General features: G+C 36.3%; 1 protein-coding gene across 4 annotated transcripts in view; it reads right to left on the reverse strand.

Annotated features, from left to right (window-relative positions):
* The window catches only part of slc24a4a (solute carrier family 24 member 4a), a 47,120-nt gene that overhangs the window by 29,264 nt on the left and 5,797 nt on the right, over positions 1-12,059 (reverse strand). For all 4 annotated transcript variants that reach the window (XM_051133974.1, XM_051133973.1, XM_051133972.1 and 1 more), the window contains exon 3: positions 7,736-7,846. In XM_051133974.1, the coding sequence (XP_050989931.1) occupies positions 7,736-7,846 (111 nt within the window). The remainder of the gene's footprint in view (positions 1-7,735; positions 7,847-12,059) is intronic.

Raw genomic sequence — 12,059 nt, forward strand, 5'->3', positions numbered from 1 at the left:
ATTGCTGCATTCATCAGTGTATAAAAGGTGAATGGCATAAAATCTTTAGAAGATAGTTGAGAGGCAATTAGTAGCAGTAAACAAGTTATTCTATAGCCAGAACTGTTTACAGAATGTCTGTGAAAGAACTGCTACTTATTACTTTTAAATGGATGAAATTTCTGACCACAAAGTTGCACAACATTTTAAACAAATTGCTTAAGTGTTTACCATGTAAGCCTTCACAGAGATTGCTGTGTCAGTTCTCAAATGCGCCACCACTTAGCACATTGGCTGATTATTATGGTATCATTGATTTCACATTTAACTGCTTCTAAACATCACATCAAAAAGCAAACAACCAGAGTTTCTTGTTTTATGTCGATCAGAAGAGCTTTCCGTCTCTAAGTGGGTTATTATTGGCCAGAACAACCCATATTGTGGCAAACTTTAAATGTTTTACTCTGCCATACAATCTATAGTTTACATTTACTGATGCTGCATTGGACAACATCTTGATTTATTAAACTGACGGCAGACGCTATAGCTCTCAAGAGAAGCGGTTTAAATTAACTCATTACTCTCCTTCATTCAGTTACAGCTACAGTTATGTGTGGGCACTGTGTTGATGTCTGCACCAAGGGGTGAACAGTGTTTTAAGGAAAACATAAGATGTTGCTGGACTGCTGCTCTGATGCATTTTGGAAACAAGCCACAGGAGATCTGGGCTGGAGCTCAAATGAAACTAAGAGCTGTACAGAAATATCAGCAGTTTTACCATAGGGAGACAAATCCTGCAAAATAAACACTAAATGTTGACTGGAAACTCTCCATCTCAAAGGTTGGATTTTTAGAGAATGGAACTTAGAAAATACCTTTATTTTCAGATCGATATTACTGAATTAGGGTACACGTATTAAAAACCGAAATGGCAATGTTGTCGACAATCCCCAATCACATGGATCTGCAAAAATGCCTAAAAACACTATATTATGCATGCCAGACCAGTAGTTGGCAACGTCAGTTTGAAAAGAAACAACCCAGGATAATGAAAATACATGCCTCTATATACATTTCTGGAACACCATAATTATGTATCTTACTGCACATTTTGCGGCATTTTTTTTGAAGTGAAATGTCCAGAGAGTGGCGCTAAAACACACGTTCAATGCGTGACCCTTGGCATGTTCTTATTACGTTGGTACAGGCATGTATTGGGGTATTTTTATTTACTGCTTGAGGTACATATTGCAGCTGTTCAGAATTCAAATACCTGGGGAGTGTCGCTAAAGGTTAAAGGAGAAGTCCACTTCCAAAACAAAGATTCACATATAATGTACTCACCCCCTTGTCATCCAAGATGTTCATGTCTTTCTTTCGTCAGATTTAAAAAAATTATGTTTTTTTGAGGAAAACATTTCTGCATTTTTCTCCATACAATGGACTGATATGGTGCCCCGATTTTGAACTTCCAAAATGCAGTTTAAATGCGGCTTCAAACGATCCCAAATGCAGTTGGAAACGATCCCAGCCGAGGAAGAAGGGTCTTATCTAGCGAAATGAACGACATGCCCTAACGGTCATGAACTGGAAAAAAAATAATAATAATAATAATAATTAAAAATTAAATTCATAATCAGGGCACCATATCAGTCCATTATATGGAGAAAAATGCTGAAATGTTTTCCACAAAAAACAATTTCTTTACGACTGAAGAAAGAAAGACACGATCATCTTGAATGACAAGGGTGGTGTAGCATGTTTCAAAACATCTGCTTTTCAACATACATGTGCGATATTGGTTGATCCTTGACGCGATCGCAGGCAGCAGAGCCAAAAGTCGATTCTGTGCTTACTTAAATATTTGATGTTTTTAAAAAAACGTTGTAGATTTAAGTAGCAAATGAGAATCGCTAAAATTATTAAATACGTCTTGAGACAAATGTCTTCTTAATGATTTTCAGTTTTGTTTAAGATAATTAAAACAGCAGGCCTTAAATAACAAAAGTTTGGTATTTGGGGTAAAAAGCACCCCTGGTGTTGGGGGAAAAAGGCACAATAATTAACATGATAATTATTGACATGACATGGTAAATATCATATTATGTTGGGTGTCCATCTTAGAAATAATCACCATGTTTAGAATGAAACCATCATATTTAAAAACATGCTATTAATCATATCTTATAATAAACAATTACTTGTTACTACTGTAAATCTATTTTAAATAAATAAATAAATAAATAAATAAAATCGTTTTTTTTTTTTAAATCGTGCAGGATGTTAAAATTTTGAAGTCATAACATAACATAACATTCTGCAAGTAACTGAGTGAAAATTAGGCTTTATTAATCCAAAAAATGCAGCTGTAAATCATACTTTATGAGAAAAGGAATGAAACTGTCAGTTTTACCGTCTCTACTGTTCATTTAATTTACATTTATATTTATTCATTTAGCAGACGCTTTTATCCAAAGCGGCTTACAGGTGGGGAATACATCAAGTGATTTCATCCAGAAACTGCAGTGATTCGTACATACAGGTACACTTTTTTCAGTTTTGCAGCAGTGTATATTGAGGCACACATTTCCAATGAGCCTACGTTGGAAAAACACTACACTTCGGAGCACATACCGAACATGTAATACGCCTGTGCATGACGTCACTGTGTAAGACTACAAAAATATGAATTTTTGAACACTTAATTTTGAACAAACTTGCACTTTGAAATTTGTTTTTCAGAAGGGGCCTTCCAAATGTATGGAAGCCCATTTCTACCACTAAATAAAAAAATAAATAAAAATAGTAATTGCAAGTGTTTCTCTCACAATTCTGACTTTTTAAAAATTAAGTCAGAAATGAGAAATAGAAACTCGCAATTTAGTTTTTTTTTTCTTTTCATAATTGCATGATATAAACTGGCAAATGCGATTTGTAACGTCAGAATTGCATCATATAAACTCGAGTTGTGAGTTATAAGTCCAGTTCTAAGGTTCTCAGAATTGCAAATTTATATCTCACAATTCTGACTTAACTTGCAACTGCAAGTCAGAGTTGCAAGACCATCCCATAGGAAGTAGTATGCTGGTAATGGGGTAGCTGAATCATTCAAGTTAAGCTGTATTTAGCTTCATAAGCAGTTGCCTGTTGTTAGCTTATCATGCGAGGCGTTGTTTTTGATACATTTGACAACACCAAGATGACGTGCTGCCACTCTCTTACTCCATCTTTAATTACAGTGGTCTCAAGGGTATCTTTGTAGGATGGAGTTTTTGAAAAAATGAGGCGTATCTAATTCAGCAGCTACTGTATGTCTGGATGAACTTCATAACGGCTAATACCACGAACAGTTTCAATTCCTTAAACTAATAAATAACATTATAGCAGCAAGACAAAAAAAAAAAAAAGAAATTGTCAACAGCACGTCATCTTGGTGTTGTCAAATATATCAAAAACAACGCCTCGCATGACAAGCTAACAACAGACAACTGCTTATGAAGCTAAATACAGCTTAACTTGAATGAGCAGTGGGAACGCAGTGGGACGTAAATGCATGAGCGAATGTTTCACAATTGTGACAGTTGACGTGACCTCCACCTGGCCTTCAGCTCGGAGGGTTGCTGACAGAGATGGACAGATCTCATCTTTCTTCTCCCTTCTCGCTCATGTAGCTGGCAAAGACCTCAGATCACCGCTCCCTCACATTCTGGCTGGGAGCAGCAAGGCTAAGATCCTCGATGTCAGCGCTTGATGACGGCGCACGGCGTACCGCCGAGCAAATCTGCCTAAAAGCGGTGCTGTTCTACACTCCCTGAGACAGTCGTTACGGGCAGAGCAAATTGAAAGGGCAGATTCCATCAGCCTACGATGACAAACTTCCTCAGCTCACGACTCTAATAGAGACACAACCCCTGAAATAATCTCATATCGCAGTGCACATGGGGTCACGTGCACTGAACTGCGGCGTTCGGCAAATAAGAGCCGCCTAATGAGAGAGCCCTCGGGCATTGAGATGCCAGGACTCCCAAGATGCATCCAAAGAACTGGCCTCATCTTCCCTAGCATCTCCTATGGTCACAGGGATGTTGAGGGGACAAAGGTCTAAAAATAGCCTTCCTGCTTCCATTTATAGAATGCGCTAGGCAAAGACACAGATCCATTTCTCTCATAATCACAAATCTTCCTTTACAATTCTTTTGTCTTTCCAGAGCTGCCCAGAGTGATAAGCGATAACGATTTCCAGTCAGAGCAGATTAATTTACTGTTGGAACAATTCATTTCAATAAGTTGGCAGGACCAGGCTCCATTCCATTGACGTTTTCATGCATATTTTACATTTTGTTCAAGATTTATGTCTTGATCAGCATCGTCTCGTCAATATCAGTGACATTAGATGAAAGGAAATGAATAATATGAGAAGCAAGTAGCATTTACCAAAGTGTGGACCAAGAGACACAAAATAAATCAAAGTCTGGAAATTGTATTATGTGGGATGAATTTGTTTTCCAAGAAAGAAAACTTTCAAGTCTTACTGTAAATGGAACAGGTTCCCAAGGCCCGTTTGATTTCAAAGTTTTCCTTTTGAGTGAAGGGACTCATCTCCACTAAACTTAAAGGGGTCATTGGATGCCCATTTTCCGCAAGTTGATATGATTCTTTAGGGTCTTAATGAAAAGTCTATAATATACTTTGGCTAAAAATTCTCAATGGTTGTGTAAAACGACACCCTTTTTACCTTGTCAAAATCAGCTCTGCAAAAATCATTCTGGTCGAGGCTGCTTTAAACGCAAATGAGCTCTGCTCACCCCGCCCCTCTCTTCTCTCTGTGGAGTGACGAGCCTGTTTACTTTAGCCGCATTTAGCCGCTAAACTTGCTAACTAGCACATTACGAACATAGACGGATATGTGTAGATCGGGAGACGCATTCCCTTCACAAACAAACGTAATCTACTGCATCTTCAGCGGCTCAGATGTCGGGAGTAAATGACCACTATGTTCATTATTACATCCAGCAAAAGAACACCTCAATCTGAGATATTCTCGTCTAACTTACATCCCTGCTCCGGCCCTGAAACAAAGAGGGCGGACTGTTACAGCTGATCTAAGGTAAAACACTGCATTTGAAAAAGGGAATATTATTTTTACAGATTAATTAAAAACCACTGCATGGATTTTTATCATTACAGGGTAGATTTGTACATGCACTGCCAACTAACATTTATGTTCAAACAACATGTAAAAGTGAACTTAGCATCCGATGACCCCTTTAAAGGGATAGTTCACCAAAAAGTTAAAATTCTGTCATTAATTACTCACCCTCATGTCATTCCAAACCCATAAGATCTTAGATCTTCTGAACACAAATTAATATTTTTTTATCCAATCCAAGAGCTTTCTGAGCCTGCTAGACTGCAACACAACTGACATATTCAAGGCCCAGAAAGGTAGTGAGGACATCATTAAAATAGTCCATGTGACATCAGTGGTTCAACTGTAACGTTATGAAGCTGTGAGAATATTTTTTCGTGCACAAAAAAAAAAAAAAAAAAAAAAAAAAAAAAAAAGAAATTGTTGAATAAAGTCTTTATTTTTGTTTTGCACACAAAAAGTGCTCTCGTTGCTTTATAAAATTACGGTTGAACCACTGATGTCACATTGACTATTTTAACGATGTCCTTACTACCTTTATGGGCCTTGAATGTGTCAGTTGCACTGCTTTCTACGCAGGCTCAGAAAGCTCTCAGATTTCACACAAAATACTATAATTTGTGTTCCTAAGAAGAATGATACGAATGATTTGAGTGTGAGATTTTTAGGTGAACTATCCCTTTAAAGGTCCACTAAAGTGCTTTGAAACATGCAGCGTTATTCTATGTGGTGACGTAATTTAAACTGAAACAGAAAAACAGGGCGGGACATATCGTCAACCCCGCCCCCTTTTTTAAAATATCCAATAGCGGTTCATTTATATTTGCTTGGCTACTCTGTAAAGCTGCATTTGACAGCTTGTGACAGCCACAGTTTACCAGATTACCCTCTAGATTCAGTATCAAACTCTTACTAAAACAAAACAGTGATCATAATCATGCTTTGGCTGTGTAGTTTTGAGTGTTTATTATGCAGACTCGCACATATCATCTGCTCCCTGCGATCGAGTCTCTGGACCCGAGCCAAAGTCCAGAGTAGACTGTGCGCGCTGCTGCAGTTCACCTGACACAACGCAAAACCAGACCTCATTTGCCCCAATCGAAAGCACTGTGAACAAGATATCAGCCGCAGCTTCAATGTCTATTTATAGTGTGCGTCCCGCACGTTTTGGATTCTAGAGCGCATTTGATTGGACAGAAAGTTTTGATGAGAAGCTGAAGTGCAGCGTCATGTCATCAAAATCATTGGTCCATATTGGCAGACTAAGTTCTGAATGCTTATATCTTGTAAACGCTACCTTATAGATAACCATAAGGCTAACATATTTATACCAAAAGCCAAAAAGCTTTCATTTTGATTTCATGGGGACTTTAAAAAGCCGGGCTGTATAGATGTGTGTAGATAAAACACTTACTCTGGAAGGAAGTGATCATAAAGGGTGGATAAACTAAGAAACTAAAATTGCCTTGATCTTTTGACATACAAGAGGTCATCGTACTATAAAAACATCCTGTAATAGTGTGGATGTAATCCGATGTAATAGTGTGGATAAGCACTGCCTCCACAGAAGATTGACCTCACTGCCAGTTTAGCCCCGCCCATCGTTTTATGCATAACTTTTACCAGAGAGGCGAACATGCAGGTTTACGCAGAAATCAAACGATTAAAGATGGCTCTGAAAACAACAAGATGCTCTACAGTTCCAATTTGTGGGGGAAAGAAAAAAAAAAAAAAAAAAAAAAAAAAAAAAACAGTCTTTGCATAGCCTTCCTTCTGATCCCAATGTTAGGAAAGAGTAGATGAACCTTATTTTTAATTAAATTCCAGACTGCATCAGTAAGAACTCGACCTTCGTTTACGTCATTTTACTGCAGATTCGTTTACAATTACCCATAGCGTCAGTGATGCAACACTCGTTCCCTTATCTCAGGGAACAGATGTTACGCAAGTAACCGGAGCAACAATTTCAAAACAGGATTTTTAAAAAGACAAACTAAAAGACGATGCAGTGCCGACTACATTAGATCCAACAGTGATGTCGCAACAAAAGTGCGAGTAACTGTTTTCATTACGTGGTCACTGGCTTTGTCTCTTCATACAGATCGTTTGATATGTACCAAGTTATTTATGCATTTTAAATCTAAAAATCACAGCAGTGTCCATCTATGAGGAATGAATGTACGTGTTAGCCAAACATAGCAGTGGCCGTTTACTTCCAAGTCTACAATCCGCCACGGTTATTCAAACAGAGCGTTCTGATGAAACAGGACAGAAAATGGCCTATTACTTCTAAATTATGATGTTGTTTGATGTGAAAATCTTTATAACATTATAAGTGGACCTCAGAGAATAGTACAAAATAAAAAACAAAGTCAGTTCATGACCACTTTAATACAAGAAAAACTTTGTAAAATGTTAGAAATTACCCTTGAGAGATCTTGCAACAAATACAAACCATGGTTAGACTTTCAATAAATTCCTGAACGCCTGAGTACCTGGGGATTTTTTAAGTTTGGTAAGGTCTGCACTGAGATGTCTTTTCTCAGTACGAATTTCATCCTAAGACAAGCGAGCACTCAAACAGGGTAAAGACACAGTATGAAGTACCTGGTCCTGTGCAGTTCTTCTCCGTCTCATTGTCTCCTGTGGCAGCCATAAGCTTTCGGCCCAAGTGATCGCTTGGAACAGCAAACCCCTCCTGCAGCACCAGCCCATGACCTGTGAATGAAGATATACACACAATTTAAATTAACAAATTCAGAGTGTAGGCACCAAAGCCGTTATGAATCCGCTTGCACAGATCCCTCCATAACTGGCACAGATTTGCAGAAAATTACCTTCGTATGGCAAATAAATAATTCATGGACACTTACATACACACTCCCAACAACTTAATACGTAATCTTATGTTACACCTCAAATGACAAGGGAAATTATGGTAATATTAATATTGATTAGCCAGTCTGTGGACTAGTTTTCTTAAATGGCTTTAGTATACGCTGCTTATATGGACTGCACTCGCTTGACGCATTATATAAAATTTAAATTGGATAATAAACATTAGTTCTTAATTCATTAACCTAACATAATTCCATGATTGTGTTCACTCAGGCTACGTTTACACTAGTGTGTTTTCGTTTTAACCTACTTTGTTTTTAAACTACTCTGGTGTTTTTGACCCTTTAGTTTGAAAACTCAGATTGAAAACAGATTTTTGAAAATGATAGCGTGGCTGCCCACATTTATTCTGTGTATCCTTGATGCGCGTGGAAACAATTACATCATGCTTATTTTTGGTTGTGTAGTATGGATGAAGACCGTTTCTGAAAATGCACTAGTGTAAACAGGGCCCTAAACAGTCAAATTTTGTTTTAGTGTAACATCAAATAAATCCCAGACTATTTAAAACTATTTTATAAGTTTAGCATGTCACCTTGGATAACATTTCATGTCAACTATCCAAATACTCATCATCATCAAGGAATAGTTAACAACTTAGAGCTAATTAGCTAAATGACTTGTCGGTAAGGCTTGGGGTTAGCGTGTGATACTGTGGCCTTGATCTGCCTGGCTTTCCGTTTTAATCAATGTTCCTACAGGATGTGCATTGTATCATGGTTAGCAGCAGCATGGGGGTTATTTACTTTGAGAAAAATCATAGAAAGAAAATGGTGTGAAGATTCAATCATGCATACTGCCCTAACAGCCAGAGCTTGAATTAGGATTTCATGCCTCATATTTTGCCTGCATTTCTATGCTTTAACAGTCAATTTCAGCACATGAGGACATGCAGTGAGGTCCAAAAACAAAAAAAAAAAAAAAAAAAACCCAACAACTGGATAATCACATTTATCTTGCTCTGAAATTATGGCACACATTTAGTGGAACATATTTATTGGACAGTTGGCATTACGGCTGTTAATCACTGAAAACACTGGGTTTATTCAAATTATTAAAAAAAGGGGGGGTCACCCAAAATGCAAATTGACAAAAATTTTAATAAAAATAAAATGTACGCCGTTACTTTTTCGGTGCAATATGAAAGCAATTAACTAGCAGAATGACTAGGTAGCTGTAGTCACCATTCAGTTCTATTTTTAGGGACTTTCATGACGTTCAATTCCTTAGACACTTCTTGAACGTCTGGATTCTGCCACCAATGTGGTCTGAAGAATTGGAACACATGTACTAAAACACTGTGACAGTGTTTTCATATTTCAGCTGAATTTTGAGCTCTTCACATTAAGATTACATTGCAAATGACAGGGATCCACTAAATAATATATACACAGTGGTGGCCAAAATTATTAGAACACTAGTATTTTCACCAGCTAAAAAAAGGTTTTAAGTTATTTCTACCTTCTGCTGTAGTGTGTCAGTAGGAAATATTAGTTTATATTTCCAAACATTAATTTTGCCATTAAATTGTAATAATCCAGTGAGATCCAGTCTGTCTGGAATGACATGGAGAAAAAGAACGAACTGAGACAGACTAAATCCAGAAGAACTGTGGCAATGTCACCAAGATGCTTCAAGAGACCTACCTGCAAAGCTACTTGAACAACCTTGCGCAAATGCACCTAGGGCAAAAGCTACTTTAAATGCAAAGGATGGTCACACCAAATATTGATGTAATTTAGTTATTTATGACATTATTTTTGACAGCATCCTCATTTTACAGCATTTTTACACAAGTGCCTATATTTACTTTTAACAGTACCATAGCTTTGCAGGGAGGGTTCTTGAAGCATCTTGGAGATGTTGCCACAGTACTTCTGGATTTAGCTGGTCTCAGTTTGTTCTGTTTCTTCATGTCATTCCACACAGACTGAATGATAATGAGATCGGATCTCTATGTGGAGCACTGGCTGCTGTCAGACTCCTTGTGCAAACGAAAATCTCACTGGATTATTACAACTAATGGCAAAATTAATGTTTAGAAATGTAAAGAAATGTAAACTGAACTAGAAATGTAAACTTACACACTATAGCAAAAGATATATAAGAAATAACTGATTTAAAAACATTTTATTAGCTGGTGAAAATACTAGTGTTTTAATAATTTTGCCACCACTGTATAACTAAATCTGACGACTACTCATGGTTACATGCAACAACAGATAGCATGACCACTGCAGTCTGATTCACGAATGAAATGCCCTTATAAGCAGACACTTTTTAATAAACCAGTCTAAAACAGACTCTCAGGGCATCATTTTTGATCAATTCAGCGAAGCCACTTACATCTAAATGGTTAGATGAGTGGTTGAATTAGTGGTTCTTGACTGGTTAAATTTGACCCATTCAGCTCAAGTGTTGGTGTGTGAAATAGTTTAAATGTCAAAATATTTCTATTCCAGTTTATTATGCAAGCAGTTAGCTTTTTCTATATTAGTTCCCCTAAAATAGCATAAGTATTTAACTTACAAAAATGGTATGGGCCACTCTACACATTTGGTGCAAACTGCTGTCCCACAACCAAAAAACACATTTAAAAAGCATTTAAATATTCAATACTTACACTACCGTTCAAAAGTTTGGGGTCAGTAAGACTTGTAATAGTCTTTAAAGTAGTCTCTTATGCTCATCAAGGCTGCATTTATTTGATTAAAAAAAAAAAAAAAAAAAAAAAAAAAAAAAAAAAAAACAGTAATATTGCAAAATGTTTTTACAATATAAAATAATGTTTTTTATTTTAACATACTTTAAAATAGAATTTATTCCTGTGATGAAAAGCTAAATTTTTAATCAGCTGTTACTCCAGTCTTAAGTGTCACATGATCCTTCAGAAATCATTCTAATATGCAGATTTATTATTAGAATGATCAATGTTGGATAATATCAACAATTGTGCTGCCAAATATTTTTTGGAACCTGTAATTTTTTTTTTTTTTTTTTTCAGGATTCTTTCATGAATAACAAGTTTAAAAAGTACAGTGTTTATTCAAAATATAAATATTTTATAACAATGTAAATTATTTATTATTAACTTTTAATTATTAACTTAATACATCCTTGGTGAATAAAAAGTAATAATTTCTTATATTATATATATATATATATAAAAAAAATTAATAATATTATATATTTATATTTATATATATATAAAATAATAATATTATATATTTATATATATATATTTTAACTACACCCCTGAATTTACGATCAGGAAATATTTGTGTCACTCAATCTCAAAGCTATCAGGTGTGAGTAGATAGGCCCCATCATTTTGAGGTAAATGTGTTCAAAAGTATGAAAATCTGTGTGTAACTTTAAGGACCGTCACTACCAAGCACCTTTTTTCTGCAATTAAGCACACATTTTTGGGAATTATTCCATAGTTTCGTTTTTGTACAAAAACTAAACTGTAGATTTTGTTTAGTGTGTACAACTCTTCAGAAATGTGTTAGCTAACCATGTACTGATTGGTCTCTTTGAGCAGGGCCCAAAAGTATCTAAAATTGCCACCACTGTAACGGTCACTACTGAATCATGGTTTCAGTAGGAAACACATAATCCTTTTTTTGGGGGAAAGAAACAATTTTAGTGTAGTTATGCAATTATATAGCACTTCAGTATGCTTTGATAGTGTTTTAGTATGCTGGTTAAAATTCTGTAATGTGATCGCTATCAAAACATTACTGTAACTACCGAAAATTTTATAGGTCAATATAACCATCCCTTTTTTTTTTAAGATTCATTTTTGGCATTTTTATGCCTTTATTTAGACAGGACAGTGTAGGTAAGACAGGAAGCGAAGTGGGTAGGATCGGGAAAGGTCCACAAACCGGGATTCGAACTCGGGATACCTGCAGCAACGGTGCTATATGTCGGCATGCTAACCACAAGGCCACTGGCACCAACAACACTTCTTATTAAATTATATATCACTCTGTTTTGGCAGTGACAAATTTGGGCAGAGGACAAATAT

This window comes from Labeo rohita, chromosome 17 (assembly GCF_022985175.1).
Source record: "Labeo rohita strain BAU-BD-2019 chromosome 17, IGBB_LRoh.1.0, whole genome shotgun sequence".
NCBI classification, from domain to species: Eukaryota; Metazoa; Chordata; class Actinopteri; order Cypriniformes; family Cyprinidae; genus Labeo; species Labeo rohita.